General features: G+C 36.2%; 1 protein-coding gene across 3 annotated transcripts in view; it reads right to left on the reverse strand.

The window, feature by feature from the left end:
* DENND5B (DENN domain containing 5B) overlaps positions 1-18,731 on the reverse strand; it is a 185,099-nt gene that overhangs the window by 100,526 nt on the left and 65,842 nt on the right. For all 3 annotated transcript variants that reach the window (XM_081310696.1, XM_081310695.1, XM_081310694.1), the window contains 2 exons: positions 17,878-17,987; positions 5,527-6,193 (listed from right to left, as the gene is read on the reverse strand). In XM_081310696.1, coding sequence (XP_081166822.1) covers positions 5,527-6,193; positions 17,878-17,987 — 777 coding nt within the window. The remainder of the gene's footprint in view (positions 1-5,526; positions 6,194-17,877; positions 17,988-18,731) is intronic.

Raw genomic sequence — 18,731 nt, forward strand, 5'->3', positions numbered from 1 at the left:
TGACTAATTTAGGGACAGTATCTTTGTTTTTAAGAGCTATAGACAAGAAGAACATACTTGGACTTGCATAGTTGACATAAGACTCACAGGCTCACTATAGAACAATCACACATGGGGATTTATGATCCAGATACCCAAGTTATTCTTGAGGGAAAAGCCAGGCTCACAGACTGGATAAAAGTCACTATGAGTTCTGTTTACCTGGGGAGACTGCTTGACTTCACTTGTAAATGCCAAGTGGAATACTTCAGATAAAGCATTTTATAGGTTTTATATGACAGCCCTGTGAGATTGGCTTTATAATAATCAGAATAGCTGCCCACAGAATATGTCCATTATCCAGGTTAAATGCTGCAGTTAAGGAAGTTCCTATTAATGGGCACCTCAAGTAATATTACTGTTGCAAAACTGAATTGTCTGAAAAGCCTTATTCAATTTGCTGTGGAAGGCTTTACCCAGAACAGTTCTAAAGTGAAATGGAAATAGTTTATTCTGGATCTTATTACATGGGGAATGCAAGGATATTCCCACGAAGGAGGGGGCCTCTTTTCCCCTAGGGATAAACTAGAACTGTGAGAGACACTGCCAGGTTCTACAGTCACTTGAATGGTACCCTATAAACACCACTTGACTAACCAAAAGGAGCTGCTTGATATATGGATGATAGATAATTCCAAGGTGAACGGACAACATCCTGTTTGGAAGGCCATCACTCCAAACAAATCAGCTTAGTGGGCTGACTTGCATACTGGTTTTTCAGCAGTGATGAGAGAGTTGACAATGGTAAAAGTTCCTGTGTCTAGGTTTTTACCCACTCATGGGCAGGAGCCAATGACCTGGTCATATGGTCAGGTAGGTGGGCAATGGAAAATTGGACTATTAAAGGGAGGCCTATGTGGGGTAGTCCCATATGCCTATTTCAACTGACCCAAATAAAGTCTTCCTTACTGTTTAAAAAGTATCACGAATAATTTTTAATAAGATTACATTCATCACAAAAAATGGTGTTAAAATATTGGCTGGTCAAATTGTACTACTTTTAGAATCCAGGTCACAGAAACTTACTCTCTGCCATCAAAGTATCAGAATTGCTTTTATGATTTATAAATTCTACAACCAATAAGATATGATGTCCACTTGAGCATGACTAGCAATTTGGGATTAGCAGCCTCACAATTTCTTCAAGAAAACTGAAACTAGCTTCCACTTTCTGACAAGATTTTTAATTCACACACAATTTACAAAAGTGAGGGGAAATTTAGGGGCAGAGGGAGTAAAGCGTAACAAACACACACAGGCATGCAGTGTGGAACTGTTAACTTCCTTTGTGAAGAGCCAAAGGAGGTAGGCAAGGCCCCTAAATATTCCTAAGGCTTTAATTATAGGTATTGGAAGTCAGACCACTAGTCAGGCATGATGGTGCTCATCTGTAATCCCAGTGACCTGGGAGACTGAGGCAGGAAGATCAAAAGTTGGAAGCCAGCCTCAGCAAATTAGTGAGATCCTGTCTCAAAATAAAAAGGTCTGTGGATGTAGCTCAGTAGTAGTACCCCTGGGTTCAATCTCCAGTTAAAAAATAAAGTAGAAAGAAAGTTACACAATGATGTTTTTTTTTTTTTTAAGAGAGAGTGAGAGGGGGGGAGAGAGAGAGAGAGAGAGAGAGAGAGAGAGAGAGAGAGAGAGAGAGAGAGAGAGAGAGAATTTTTAATATTTATTTTTTTAGTTATCGGCGGTCACAACATCTTTGTTGGTATGTGGTGCTGAGGATCGAACCCGGGCCGCACGCATGCCAGGCGAGCGCGCTACCGCTTGAGCCACATCCCCAGCCCCCACAATGATGTTTTAAATTCCCCATATTTCATTCTTCTACTATTCTTTGAAAAGAGAATCATACTCTGTTTTTCCACTGTCCTAGCTCCACATATTTCCAGGCTATAGAAGAAAGTGCTGTTTTTTGGGGTTTTTTGCACTGTGGATTGAACCCAAAAGCCCTTAACCACTGAGCCGCATCTCCAGCTCTTTTTTATATTTTATTTAGAGACAAGGTCTCGCTGAGATGCTTAGGGCCTTACTAAGTTGCTGAGGCTGGCTTTGAACTCACGATCCTCCTGCCTCAGCCTCCTGAGCCATTGGGATTATAGGCGTGCACCACTGAGCCCGGCAAAAGTGCTTTTTTTTTTTTTTTAATTTGGGGTTCCAGGAAAGAGCCTTCTCCACCTGGATGAATTCTCTACTTAAAGTTTCTAGCTTATTACCACTGCAAAGTGACTATGATATACACACACTCTAAATAACAGATTGAATCTGTTTAAATAGGCTGTAGACCAGAATTTCAAATCAGTTTAGAGTGAAATTTTCATCACTGAAAACCATCTACTCTGATACACTTTGGGTTTTCAGGGTAATTGTTCAGTACTTGAAATGTTTTTTTTTTTTTTAATTTTATGGCATAGATTTATCAGTGAATAAAAAATGAAGTATAAAATGTTCTTTAATCCCCTTACACAGAGTCAGGAAGACTGAAAGAAGGGACCAGAGCACAAATCAACATAATGATTCTTTCATCTCATGTATTTAAATGGAATGTCTTTCTCTAATGGGAGAGAGATTGTCAATGTTAAAACTTGCTTTTACACATAGCTTTCATTTCATATTTTGCAAGTATTTAGCACAACACCTTTATAACTGAGCCAAAAAATGAGTTCATAATTTAAATATAAATATTGATAACAGGTAAAGAAAGGCTAAATGCAGTGTGCAATACAATTAATGTGGTGGTTAAGTACTTGGACAAAAACTGATCTAAGCCCAATTCTTGGTGCCACCGCATTGCTTATTTGCTATATGATCTTAAACAGATTTCTTAACTTTCCTGAGACTCAATTTCCTCATTAACAAAACCTGGATTACAGCACTATCTAATTGTAAAAGGATTAAATGCAGGGGAAAACCCCCATATGTACATGCATTTCTTTAGCACAATTCCTGATATCAAGTGATTTTAGTTAATCATTGTATGTGCACCCCACCCCTGCCTTTACTGTATGCACATAGGGGAAAAAAATATAGTTCTAAGAGCTAAACATGATGGTGCATACTTAAATTCTCAGGTACTCGGGAAGCAAATTCAAGTCTAGCCTGGGCAACTTAGCAAGATCCCATCTCACACAAAAAAAGAAAAAAAATCTAGTTCTATTATTTCAGGATTCAGTCTCTTATATTCTCAGCAAAAGACCAGACCAAATTACCAAAAACTACTCAGAGTACAAAAACATGTCCATAAATACTCATTCTTCATTTACAACTAAAATCAATTGGTAGTATTAATCAACTAAAATTTCAACAGATTACTTAAAACAAATGGGACAAGCATATCAGAGTAGAAACATGGAGGCTCAGTTCAGATAAGCAAGTGAAAAATAAACTGCTATTTAACAAAGGAAGTATCATAATGGCAAATTTTCTTTAAAAAAAAAGCACAGTACAAAGGATAAAAGAACATTTATTAGTATTTTTCCACTCCTTTGTGGTGAGGACATCACATCACATCACCCAAGGCTTCACATATGCTAGCCAAGCACTCTTATCACTGAGTTATACTCCCATCCCATTTATTAGGCTCTTTAGTTGTAGATGGACACAATACCTTTACTTTAATTAATTTTATGTGGTGCTGAGGCTCGAACCCAGTGCCTCACACACACTGAGCTACAACCCCAGCCCTGTCAGGCTCTTAATCCTGGAACAAAAGTCTTTTGACTCTGTGTATGCTGCTAGGGATCAAATCCAGAGCCTTGCACATACCAGGCAAGTGTTCTACCCTTAGCAAGACCCCAGATCAAACAAATGTCTTGACTATGTAATTTTTTAAAAACTGTAGTTTAAATTAAGTAATATGTTGGACCTCCACAATTTAAGATAAGCATAATTTACAGAAGATTACATTAAACTAATAATAACTACAGTAATATCAGCTTCTCTTCCATTTAGTGCCACTTTATACTCCAAGTGCTTTGTACAGGTTTTCTTATTTAACCTTCACAATAAATCAGTGGGACAGGATGGGGACTGTTATCCTCATAAAAATAATGGTACTGACACTTAGGAAAATTAAGTAACTTGCCCATCATTATAGTTACTAAAGGATAAGGCAGAATTTGAACCCAGGATTGTTATGACTTCTAAAACCAATATAGGTTGGGCATTCCTAATTCAAAAATCTAAAAATTGAAATACTCCAAAATTTGAAAACTACATGATGTGACTCTTCAACTCTACCTTCTTTAGGGAAAAATGATAGGAAGAGGAGTTACTTAAAGTTAAAATTATCAGTTCCTAGTAGGTGATTTAGAAGTAATGATGAGCACTAAAAAAGTGAGAGCAAGAAGAAAGAAAATAAATTTAGACTGGCTATCAGAGAAGAACTTCCTGTCAACAAAAACTGAGACACTAGAACATATTATCAAAGAACATTACGTAGGATAAACTGGAAGAAAACACAACCTTGTGAAGGGTTGTCAACACACAAATAGTGTCAACATACACACAAGATGGGAAAGTACAAATATAGCTAACTTGGCTCAGCCTCACTTATAATTTAAAATAGAAAAATAAAAAAAGAAAAGTGGTAAAATAAGCCTGACAGCAGCAGTCAGGAGATTGCACTAGAATTCTGCCAGCCTAAATACAAGTTAGCAAAATGCTAACCCAAATATTTATGCCACATTTTTCAAAGGATCCATCAAGGTACAGGTACTATTTTATAATTTTCTTCAATTCACTACCCCTTAAGACATGACATCTCTATTTCTTCTGTAAATTCATATTCAGATGGGAACTGGTATCCTTGTCTAAGCTTAACATTAGTAGATGTTAATGTACTGGAAAAATAAAACCCAGTTTGTTAGTTTTCAAGTGTGTAGGGAAATTTATGAATAAAAGATATCACAATGATAACAAACACACACACACCCTCTGGCAGAACTATTAGTTAAACTGGGAAAATCTTTGTCTTTTTCATGCCTGTACAACTTCTCTTCTTCTCTCAAGTGAAATGTTGCCACAGGCAAAGTTCCAAAGTTGACTGCTTCAAGACATTTCAGAGTCATCAATTTCATTTATTCCTTTCCAATGTCAGCTGAATTTTCATCTGAACCTTTACTGATTTGTAAAAAATGGGAAGTCTATATATCCCTCCTCATAGTAACTGGTTTTCTTCACTTTCATGAAAAGAATGAATGTTTCTTTAATGAGGATTATATATTATCAGGAAAAAAGGGCTATTTCCATTAAAAATTAAATATGTCCAAACTGGTATAGGTAATATTATTGTACTTTCCTGTTTTTCTCTATAGCACTGCCAACTCAAAGAGAAACAACATGTAGTTATTGGTTCCATCCATACCAGTTCCTTTTACACAAAACAGAAAAAACTCCTGACCATTAATTACATGGTTCTAGCAATATAGCTCAAGGAAATCCAGTATTTGAGGATGTAAATACTTGTTTTGGGAAAATAACACCTACCTTGTGAGTAGAGAAGGATCTGCATTTCTAAAAGAACACAGGTAAAAACCTGCACCAGGTTCTCTAATCCCAGGAGCTCAAAAGCCTCATGAAGAGGGTAGTCAGAGAGGGGGAGTTCATTGGTCCCAGGCCTCTGGCAGATGACAGGTTCATAAACACCATAAAATTTCAGTGATCTCCCTGGAGGTGGAAGAGGTACTTCATAAAGAATATTATGGATGTAGCTCTCAAGCGGCAAGGGTGGTGGCTGCTGTGAGGTAACTGCCTTGTAAAGTTGGATGAGGAATTTCTTGCAGGCCTGCATAAAAGGTAGTGGTGTGATCAAGCATATACTTTTTGAAACATACAGGGTATCTCTGTTGATATCATAGGAGTTGTATCGCTGGAGTTTCAAAAGGGAAGTTGTATCGCCCTCATCAATGCTGCTTGCCAGTGAGTCCATGCTGCATGAGGATGAAGCATAAACACTGCTGTATTGCTCAGCGTTGTGCATCTGGTAGAGTGTCTGCATTGCTGTGCAGATTTGCTTACTTGTAACTTCTTCATAAAAAGTGAGAACAAAACCGTAGGTGCGAGAACCATCTTCCCGGGTAATTATAAATGAGTGAAACTGAGGGTCTTTACTTTCATTTTGGGTTCTGAATGATAGCCCTTTAGGCATGCATAACTGTAGAGGAAATGGGGAGAAAGCATCAGAATACAACATACAAACAACTTCAAACCTGAAAAAAAAGATGTTTGGCTTTTTTTTTTTTTAACATTACAGAATTCAAAAGGACAGGTTTTTAATCTAGCTTTAACTTTAGCAATAGCCTTATATTAGAAATACATTGTAAGCTCATTTACATGTAGATAAAGGTATTTTTAAAAGGAATATATACATGCATATATCAGAAAAATAATCACTGTGTGGGTACTACAAGGAGGGGGTTTTATTAAGATTGAGAAGATATTTTGGTCCCAAAAACCTCTAACCAAGCTTGTAACCTTGAACAAGTCATGTAACTTCTCTGAACCTCAGTTACTTTTACAGTTGCTACATCAATAAACTGAAGATGGAGTATGCAAAACACTTTACAAATATTTAAGTACCATTTTTGTGGCAATATGATGCTTCAAAGGAAAAGGGAAAAAAGTGAAGGCTCATTTGATAATGGGAAAAAAGTTTAAAAAAACAACAGTACCATCTTTGCTTTTTTTGAACAAATGATACTTTTTAAAAAAAAATATATATTTTTTTAGTTGTAGTTGGACACAACACCTTTATTTCACTTGTTTATTTTTGTATGTGGTACTGAGGATCGAACCCAGGGTCTCGCATATGCGAGGCGAGCGTTCTACCGCTGAGCCACAACCCCAGCCCAATATGATACTTTATCTTAGAAAAAAATAAACAGAAAATGAAAACGTTTTGATACTGACACAGAAGGGAAGAAACAAGACATTTTTGATTATTTGTAGTAGAGACTGACGTTCTAGGTCTTGGGAACTAGCAAAATTAACTCAAACTTGGGAACAAAATTACCCAAGAAGCTAAAGATTCTATATTTAGCATCTCATGCATTTTGATACTTAAAAGGCATGAGATACTAAATTCTTTAAAATATTTCAAATAAACAGAAAATTAGAAATATACTAAATAAATAAGAACTTGTAATTCAATCATATTCAAAAATAATCTTATTTGTTTTATGTATTTCTTTCTACTTTTGTATTGCAATCTACTTTCTGCATTAAGATAATTTTATCATACATTATTACATTTTTCTATTTTCCCTCCAATTTAATAAACAATCTGGTGCAAAATCTAGACATTCTCCCAAATTCCTGCATTACCAAGAAAGCACAATTCACCTTAAAAGTTATACACCCTTCATATTGTCAATGTTTATTAAGTGCCTTTGGAAATGAGACCCCGTGCTGACCTACAATGGTGAGAAAGACATGGTCCCTGTTTCTAGGGAGGTCCCAGCCCATAGGATGAAAGATGAATGTAAAAAAAAAAAAAAAAGAAAATCATAAATCACAAAGTATGCAAACTGCAAAGATAAGATAAATGCAGGTTGATTTAGAAAAAGATAGCAGGAAAGCATATTAGGAAAAAAAGAAAGCTATCACATAAAAATGAAGTCCAAATTGAAACCTGAGGATGGGTATAATAGGTGCTGGTCAGATGAATATGATTCTAAGCAAAGGAACAATAGGTGAAAAGCCAAGAAGGAAGAAGAAATGGATTTGAGGAAGTGAAACCAGGTCAGTGTGGGTGGAGCACAGAATGCAAGGTGGGGGATGTGATAAGAAAGCAAGAGAAATAATCAGGGGCCTTCCTGGAGGGCCTTGGTGACCCCTATTAGAAATCTGAAGACAATGGTAGCCTTTGAAGGATTTTTAGCAGGAGGAGCCTAGAATGTGATAAATCTGAGAATATCCATCTCCCAGCACTGAAAGACAATGGTTTACAAAGGGGTCCAAAAAGGAAAGGACAATGCTTCAGTGTCTAGGAAGTAGTGAGAGGTCAGAGGAGAAACAGGGAACAGCTTCCCTCCCTTCCTCAGGCATATTCCATTTGAATTTGTTTTGTAGAGTTTTGTATTAAAATTTCTGGGTTACCACTGCTTAAAAAAAAAAAAAACAAAATATTAATGGACAGGATTAATAAAACAAATTTTCACTGAGCATGAAGATGGGTGGGTGTACTGACTGCTCCTCATAACCACTTGAAATCATGGGCCAGCCTTTTTTCCTAAAATCTCTAGGCTCTGAAGCCAAGTCATCAATCACATCTGAATCTGAAGCCAAGTCATCACCACATCTTGGTTTTCTTTTCTTTTGTGGTACAGAGATTGAAAAGGGGCACTCTATCACTGAGCTACATATCCCTAGCTCTTTTTATTTTTTGAGATAATGTCTCACTGAGTTGTCCAAACTGGCCTTGTAATTGCCATCCTCTTGTCTCCTGAGTTGCTGGGACTATAGGTGTGTACAATAGTGCCCAGCTGAACTTTACTCTTAATTAAATAATTACTTCACTATTTCCATCAAGATGTCTAATTTACCACGGCCAAAACTGAAAGCCTGATTTGTTCCTCCAAGCCTGTTCCCCCTATATCTCCATCCATCCATCCATCTACTTTGCCTAGTATAAAAACCTTGGAGTAATCTTTTACCTCTCTCTTCCCTTCTCATTCAATTATCCAATCCATGAGCAAATATTATGAAATGTACATTCAAACATATATTCAGAGACTACTTACTTCTCTCTTTAGTCTTAACTCTCTACTCCATCTTCTTTTCTTGCCTGGATGACTGTGATATCCTGCTAACCATTCTCCTTGCTTTTGCCTTTGTTCCTCATAATCTATTCCCCATAGAGCAATCAACATGATCCATAAAAATGTCAGATTTTGTCACTCTTCTTAAAACTCTCAATGGACTCTTACCTCAATAAAAGCCAAAGTTCTTACTATAGTAGGGCCCTATGGCCTGGCTCCAGCAACAGTCTGCCCTCATCTTCCACTATTCTTTACCCACTCTTCTCCAGCAACACTGGCATGCTGCCTTTCTGTGAACAGGACTAGCATGCTCCTGTCAAAATCTGTTCTGTCACCTGGAAATGACTTCCTGTAGGTGTACAAATGGCTTACTCCCTGTGGCAGGCTATTTTGTAAAAATGGTTCAAACAATATTTCTAGTTCCACGCACTCTTCCAGTACTTTGCCATCCTCCCATTGAGGGGTAGAGTCTACCCATCTCCTTGAACCTGGGTAGGCTGCTGAAAGTGCTCACATCAGAGAATAACAAACTGTTCCCACAAATAGCCAGATAAATATTTTTAGGCTCTGCAGACCACAGTATTGTCCTAACAACTCAACCCTAGCACTGTCGCAAGAAAACAGTCATGATAACACATACAGGAATAATATGACTTTTCTAATACAATTATGTTAATAAAAACAGATGGATGGATTTGGACAGGAAGACATGTTTGCCCAAACCCTGACCTAATCAAGTAAAATGCAACAGCAGTGACAGTAACCAAGTGACTTTTGAAGCAAGCCTAAAAGTGGCAATACAGCTTCTACCTCTCTTGCTGGTCGAACATCTTGGAAGCCCTGAAGTAATATATAAATCTGGCTAACCTGAAGCTTCCATGCTGTCAAAACCAATTGGAGAGACCATAGAGACACAAGTAATATATTTGTCTAAAAAATTGTAAAAACTAGCCCCAGGAGGTCAAGGTTGACTGCAATGTTTCAGCCCAAACTATGAGTAAGGCTATATTTGATTTTAATCTTTAGGCTTCAAACCTCTCTAGTGCATGCTGAGAAGAGAACAGGGGCAGCCCTGCCAAAATCTATCCAAATCACACATTTGTAAGCAAAGTAATTATTCTGTTGTTTTAAATCAAGGGCCAATAAACCACAGTGTTTATGTTAAATCCAATCTGCCACCAGTTTTTTTTTTTTTTTGGCGGGGGTGGGGTGGTGGGGTGGGGTACTGGGGATTGAACTCAGGGGCACTCAACCACTGAGTCACACCCCCAAGCCCTATTCTGTATTTTACTTAGAGACAGGGTTTCACAGAGTCACTCAGCGCCTTGCTAAATTGCTGAGGCTGGCTTTGAACTCGTGATCCTCCTGTCTCAGCCTCTGGAGCTGCTGGGATTATAGGCACGTGCCACCATGCCCGGCTCCTGCCACCAGTTTGGTAAATAAAATTTCACTTCAAACAAGTCACACTCTTCATTTATATATTGTCAAAAGATGTTTATCTATTACCCAACAACAGAGCTGAATAATTGTGACGGAATCTGTATGCCCACAAGACCTCAAACATTTACTATCTGATCCCATATGGAAAAAAATTGCCATCCCTTGTTCTAAGCCAGTAAGTAATACAAACATGGTTTTTTTTTTAATGAATCAACAGATAATCAAAATGTTCCTTTACTTCCTTGAAGTCTAAATAAACATTGCTTTAGAAAAGCTTTCTTCCTCTACCTTTCTATTAAAAAATGGTGTTTTTCTCATCCTTTAAATGCTATCAGAATGCTACTTCTCTAAAAAGTCCTTTTTGTATAGAGAAGCATTTAAAGCCTCGCATCACTATATACTTGGACAATATAGAGATATGCATTATTAGCTCTAATTTTATTTCATCTCTAGGTTGTAAACTACTCAAGGGCTGGTACTTTATTTCAGAAACCTTAAATATTCAAGTGTAACATGCATTGAACAATATATTATTTGGGGCCAAAATAAATGGTGATTGATGAAAACAAAAGGAAAAAAAACTATGACAATAAACATTATAACAGTGGCTACGCTGCTGGGAGCTGTACTTGGCAGAGTTAATTTTACTTCCCCTCCCTTTACATGTCATTCTAAATTCTAAAGAAAAGCCTCACCTAAATGATTAAGATGTTAATTAGTAAATAAACTTTTTGTAGGTTTATAGAACCCAACATCTGATGCCCTTTAGATAACGTCAGAATGTGTAATGCCCCTCTTTATTCTAGTCCTGTGCATCAACCAATACAAAGTATTAAACTGCTATGAGGTTTACTTGCAGAAAAGTAATATGTTTGTCTAAAAAACTGTAAAAACTAGCCCCAGGAGGTCAAGACTGACTGCAAAGTTTCAGCCCAACAGGTGGGGGAGAGTGGGACATAGACACATGCCCTGAATTACAAAGACCCCATTCAATACACTCTGCCTGCCCACTCTCCTTCCTTTCCTACCCTATAAAAGCTCTTTGTGTACCTGACTTTCCCAAGATGATAGACTCCACCAATTTTCTCTGGGTCAGTCCTTAAACAAACTGATTTCCTCCATATTAACTCTCATCTCATAAGTATTGGCTTTTGAAGGGTGAACAGGCAGATTTAGGTTCAGGAACAGCATCAGTATACCAGTGAAAATGTCTTTATGTTTCACATCACTGAATATAAGACTAGGAGAGAACTAAGGTAGATTTAGTTAATTTTTAAAATATATATTAACATGAATTAAAGTACTATGTATATCTGCATAGAATAAGATATAAACTTAAACCAGGCGGGGTGGTGTATGCTTGTAATCCCAGCAGCTCAGGAGGCTGAGATAGGAGGATCATGAGTTCAAAGCCAGCCTCAGCAACAGTGAGGCACTAAGCAACTCAGTGAGATCACCCTGTCTCTAAATAAAACACAAAATAGGGCTGGGGATGTGGCTCAATGGTTGAGAGCCCCTGAGTTCAATCCCTGGTACCCCACACCCCACACGCCCCCCAAAAGACATAGACTTAGATAAACCTGATGAATACCTGGATTTGCTAAACGGAAAACTGCTTATTCCTAATCTTGGGAAATAACTGTATAATGAGAGGCTGCACATGGCAGGATCCTTTCAAGACCCTGCATTCAATTTAAAGCTGTTTTTATTATAACAATAAGCAATGAATTACTGTGCTGGTAGTATAAATGAACTCATGTGACACATTTACTATATTCAATAAAGATTATAGAAGGGATGATATGAATTACTATTGCTCCAGGTTACTTCAAGTTGTTTAGCATAGTGCATGGCACATCAGTATTTGCTGAATGAATGAAAGAATGAGAAAGAAAACAAACAAACAAAAAATCTTGGGTACAGGACCCAGATTTAGTTCATCTCTTGATCTAGCCTGAAGTTCTCTTTTTAGTAAACTATACAGAGACTTCCAAAATCAACATAAAGATTTACTTTTGTTGGGGCTGGGGTTGTGGCTCAGTGGTAGAGTGCTCACCTAGCATGCATGAGGCACTGGGTTCGGTACTCAGCACCACATAAATGTAAAATAAAGATATTGTGTCCACCTAAAACTTAAGAATAAATGTTAACAAAAAAAAAAAAGATTTACTTTTGTTGATAGGTTTTTCTGAACATAGTAAACCACAAAATCACAGTTCACACTGTTTTTTGAACAGTTGCCAAATATTCCCTTAAAGGTTTGTAGGTTTCTTGAGCACATATTCAAGCATTTACAAGAAAAGCTTGCCAAAAGTTGTATGCAAAGTGAAGAAAGATTTTCTATGCTGCAAATAATAGATGTAATTTTTTTTCTTAAATGCTCTTCCTACAAATAAGAAAAATAAGGTATATTTCTAATCTGGAAACCATGAATTCAAAAATATTATTGCTTTCTCATTTTTATTATTTTGGAGTACTGGGGATTGAACCAAGGGGTGCTTTACCACTGAGCTACATCCCTTGTCCTTTTCATTTTATATTTTGAGACAGGGTCTCATTAAGTTACTTAGGCCTTGCTAAGCTACTGAGACAGGGCTTGAACTTGCAATTCTCCTATCTCAGCCATCCAAGTCACGGGGATTACAGGCATATGCCACCATGCCCAGCTGCTTTCTCAGTTCCTATGGCTGTCCTCAAACTTGCAATCCTCTTGCCTTAGTCTCTCAAACAGCTGGGATTTCAGGTATGTACCAGAACCTACCATTGTATTTTAATAATCTATTGTTATCCCTTAATATTGCTATTACTAATAATATCTCATCTCACCTTTCCACAATAAAATAACTAAAAATTAGAGTTGTGATATTATGACCAGATTGCCGCATTTAACTAAATTACTTTAGCCAAAATATGATAACAATGCTGTCTGAACCTGTCCCAGTTAGAGTGAACAAATATCTTCATCTCTCTGGACCCTTTTAGGCAGTTTGGCTAGAATTTTTAAAATTAATTATTTATTTATTCTTTTTCCATTTTCCTTTTTTTTCCCTCTCTTTTATTGTTGGCCAGAGTTTTACAATTCACTTTTCCATATTCTATAGTTCTCAGGCTCCATGGCCTCTCCCTCATTATTCAAATTAAAAAAAATTATTCAGAAGAGCTGGTCAGTTTGCTTTATCCCTTCCCCTCCTTTCTTTTTGTCTCTTCTCTCTTTCCCTCTTTTAATAAACATTTGTTTTTTTTATTTATTTTTTTTTAAAGAGAGAGTGAGAGAGGAGAGAGGAGAGAGAGAGAGAGAATTTTTAATATTTATTTTTTAGTTCTCGGCGGACACATCTTTGTTGGTACGTGGTGCTGAGGATCGAACCCGGGCCGCACGCATGCCAGGCGAGCGCGCTACCACTTGAGCCACATCCCCAGCCCTAAACATTTATTTTATTCCATGCATTACGCCGACTTTGGCAACTAATTAAAGAAACCATAAAAATAATCCCTTCCTTCAGAGAGCTCACATTCTAGTAGGAAAAACAGACATACAAACCAACAATTACAAAACCTTATGATCAGTGCTACAGCGGAGTGTGTTCAAGATGTTACAGGGAGAAGAAAAAGCACCTAACTACTACTGCTTAAGAGATGATTTTGCACCTGAACAGACAAGAATAAGAAACAGAAGTATTATAAACAAGCAAGCATTTCTTCATTTAATAAATGATTTGAGCATTCAATGATTTGTGCAAAGCTAGGGACCTAGCAAGGAATAAGATAAACTGTGTCTGTCCTAGTGGTACTTACATTATTGCAGGAAATATAGAGGTATCTACATAATTAGTTACATAATTAATTATTTAATTGTAACTGGGACAGGTGCTACAAAAAGGTGCAATGTACTAAGAGACCTGTTAGAAAGTTAAGAGGGCAGTGGAAAGGAATGGCTTCTCTAAGGACATGTTTAAAATGAAATCTTAAAGATCAATTAGAATTCACTAGGTAAAGGAGAAGTAGAAGAAGAAAAACATCAGCATAAATAAGAGTGATAGTGTGAAGAATGGGATGGGGCTGGGGATTTGGCTCAAGCGGTAACGTGCTCGCCTGGCATGCGTGGGGCCCTGGGTTCGATCCTCAGCACCAAATAAAAATAAAATAAAGATGTTGTGTCCACTGAAAACTGAAAAATAAATATTAAAAAGTTCTCTCTCTCTTGGTGGTTTGGGCTAAGGTGGGTGTGTGGAAACAGAGGAAGCAGATAAATAATTAATTATATAGGGGAGAGGGATAAAAAGAATTTTCAAGGACAACCTTCAGATTTTGGCTTAGGCAACTAGGTGGATGGCTGTACCATTCACTGTCCAAGATTAATGGGAAGGACTGTGAATTCAATTTTAGACATGCTAAGCTTGAGATGCCAGTGAAATATTCTAGCTAAAAGGTTAAAGAAAACAGGTGGGGCCCACGAGCAACAGCTGAATTAGTCCCAATCCTATGATTCTACAGTAAGGCATAAACTTAAATGAGTCAAAATAAAGCCTACTTTCATTATGATATCAAACCTATGAGTGCCATTTTCGGTTATCCATTTCAAATTTAAATACTTGCTTAGTATATAAAAAGTATGTAACAAGTATCTCCCCTTTTCCTCTGAATGTTGCAAGATGGACATCTGAATAGTTGTCTTCTGCCAACATTTTACCTTTTACTCTTTGCTCATCATTCTACTCTATCTTTCTTTGTGATCAAAGTAAACTACAAACCTACAGCTTTAAAGATTGCAAAGAACTTTATAATAGTTATTACACTTTTAATTAAAACATCATTTGTCAGATTATTTTGTTTAGGACAGATATATAAAATGGAATATTTATATTTCATATAACTTGCTTTAAAAGATAGTGATCATTTCTTCTTCCTAAAAATTCCTAGGTATGCATTCTTATTAAGAATAAGATCTATCTACTAGAACATTATATGAATAGTTATAGAGGCCAATATTCAGGTTACCTCAGAGAGAGCTGAAAATGGGACTGGTGGGAGACAGTGGAAGAATTTTGGCTCTGTTCTGCAATGCTTAGTTCCATTTAAAACAACAAGTAAAGCTAAAGTGAACATGTCAATGTTGATATATGTTAGTACTATGTATTGAGTATATGAACGTTTGTTATACTGTTCTGTTTTACAATACTTCAAATAATTTTTTCATAAAAATCTCTGAACTGGCAACCAAGACATAAAAAGCAATTAATTTAGAAACAATTTCACCTGTCACATATTTATTTTGTATTATATTTGCACTTTACTCAAACATATGGGATTTTTTATATAACCAAGTTCATTGCTTTGTATTCTTAATTTATTTGTGAAATTAATGACCTCTATGAAAATCACCATTGTTACTTAAAAGAGGAATGACTAATCTACAGAAGGCAATAACTTGGAGTGGGATTTTGCTAAAGGCAAGATAAAGCTTTATAACTTTAGGCAAGAATAAATTATAGCTTAATACAAATGCACTTACTAATAAATCAAAGACAAAATTAAGGGCAATAAATCTATGACTCAAACACAAACTGGTTTAATGGGATGCTTTTCAAGATTTTCCAGGAGTACAAGCAAATCCTTTTAGATTTGTAGTTAAAAAAAAAAAATGCCATGTGGTATTTAACCATCAGAACTCAGTCTTTTCATTTATTTTTTTAGAGGAAAATGTTTGTTCCTTTTATAAAACAACCTCAGAAACAAGAGGTTAAAAAAATACCAAAGACAATCAAAGAATTTGATAATTGCTTTAAAGATGAATGCTTTTCAGACAAAAACAAAAGCTATCATGGACATCTATTCATTCATTTACGTGACTAAGAGAAAATACACCAACTGTGGCTTTTTGTTCAAATGACTACAGATTAATACTGTAGGAAGAGCCTACTTTTGGACATTATTCTGATTTCTCACAAAATAATTTATACTTTGAAATATCTTACTAAATTAAGAAGATTAAGTTCTAACCTCTATTCACATTCTTATATATTTTTCTATTGCTTCAGTTGGACACTCTTTTCCTTAATACCTCTCTATTAATTTCCTGGTGTAGGCAGCTGATAAATTATTTTTGCCACTGCTGTCTGTTATCTATTTAGTCAGAGTCTTGGTTAGGTTCCTCTAAGTCTCCCAAAGATAACTAATGATTGTGCTCTACCCTCTATCTATATACTCTTTTCACCAAAGATAAAACTAAGCATTCACAGTATTCATTTCCAACAAAATGTCAACTCCAGTTATTTTAGTATTGGATAAGTTTGGGGAAATACATTTTGCTCTGTAAAGAATCAAAATTGAAGTGCTAAGTGCTTTAGGCATCAGTTCTTACAAAAAGCACCATGCTTTCCCTTTCCCTTTCCTGAAGCAAGCTCAGACTGCAAAGTTTGTTTGTTTTTTTTTTCTTTAAAGAGAGAGTGAGAGAGGAGAGTGAGAGAGAGTGAGAGAGAATTTTTTTTAATATTTATTTTTTAGTTCTCGGCGGACACAACATCTTTGTTTGTATGTGGTGCTGAGGATCGAACCCGGGCCGCACACATGCCAGGGGAGCGCGCTACCGCTTGAGCCACATCCCCAGCCCCAGACTGCAAAGTTTTTACTGTGATATTACCAAGGGTTAAATTACCCCATACGATTTCTGATGCAAACCAAAACATAGTTTTTCTCTAGAGAAAGCAGCAGGGGAGTGGGGAAAAAAGTAAGCTAGAAAGTAAAAATGTTCTGGGGTTGGCCTCAAATATTCACTGCATGACTTTGGGCAAGTTACTTAATCTCCATAAAATGTGAACAAGGGTTCACTGGGTACATGTAAACATGTATGTGAAAATAACACACCTTGAAGTACCTAGCAGGCATCTACTGAATATTAATTTTCTTTTCCAAAAGTATCAGATCATAATGGGATTTTTTATGTCTTCCAGTTCTCTTTTTAAGTTCTCAAAAAGAACTATACCTATCATAGCGTCTCAGTTCATCATTAATCATTTCTGTGTGTAACAAGACTGATGTCTCATTTGCTCAGTTTGGGGCCTCTTGAATTATGTAATCACAGAGTTGATAGAGGTTCAAAATAGTATTCAGGCTTCTAAGAAGGACTCTTCCTAAAGTGATCAGAAAACTATGACCTACTTTATTTTTAAGAATCTCTAAAGGAAACTTTTAATCACCTCTGGTTAACTTATATTGATTACCATTCTTTATAACAAATTCATACTCATGTCTAAATGAAGTATTTAAGTTCCTTTCCATCTTCATGTTGTCTGTGAAAATGACAAATGACAGGCCCTTCACACAACATTTCTTAAAACATAAAAACTGAAACCATGTTTCTTCTATCAGGCAAACAGAGTAATTTCACTGTTTATCAAAGCATCTCTGTATTAGTACAAACCTACAACATAGCTTAAAAATGGGCTTTGGGGGTCTGTTGTATAAACTTGTTAGATGTGAGAATCCTGGCCAAGTAACTTCTCTGTACTTCAGTTTCCAAATCTATAAAGTATGAATGATAATTAAATGAAATAACGTAGACATTCAAAATATAGTCATTATTGCCATTTAGTAAAATAAAAGGAAGGATAAAGAGAGAATGAAAGTGGGGGGAACATACCATATTCACTGCATCTTGATCAAAGGGATTCCATTCTATATTCTGAGGGTAGTGGGCCAGAACTTTGGATTTGAATGTTCTTCTCAAAGGACTCTGGTCAAAATTTTCACCTAAAACAAATAATTAATAATTGGTTAATATCTAGAACCTTTTCCAAATCACATTATAGTTTTATATTTATTTTGTAGAGTATTTACTTATAATGTTGAAATGTGATTCGGGTTCTACTTCCAATAGTCTGAGTTGTAAAATTCCCAGTGGATAACTGGCAAATTGTTAATAAGAGAACTGAATTTAAAACTTTAGAATCTGTGAGGCATCAGGATTTCGAGTTCAAAGCCAGCCTCAGCAACTTAGCAAGGCCTTAAGCAACTCAGCAAGATCCTGTCTCTAATAAAATATAAAAAGGGGCAATGGTTAAGTGCTCTTGGGTTCAATTCCCAGCATCAAAAAAACAGAAACGCAGAAATGTCAGAATCTGAATTTTAAAAACAGAGTTTTACAATTAATACTAAAAATCAAGTGTAAAAATAATCTCTGCTGTAATATAATTATTGCATTCATTTCAATATATGATAATATAAATCTCTTATATGGAAACATTTAATTTACTAAAGAAACATTCTGATTTAAGCTAATCATATTTCTTATGATCTATATCTATATATTCATACACAGATAGACCCAATGTTACAGTGCACATAGAAGGCAATTTTGTTTGAATTTCTAAAACAAACAAACAAACAAAAAAACCCCCAAAACCCTCTCTAATATATGTGATTTTATATATAGACTCTTAGGTAATATAATTAACAAAATTAGAAACATCACTGCTAAAAGGGGCTGGGGATGCA

Source organism: Spermophilus citellus, assembly GCF_964194105.1.
Source record: "Spermophilus citellus genome assembly, chromosome: 10".
Taxonomy (NCBI): Eukaryota; Metazoa; Chordata; class Mammalia; order Rodentia; family Sciuridae; genus Spermophilus; species Spermophilus citellus.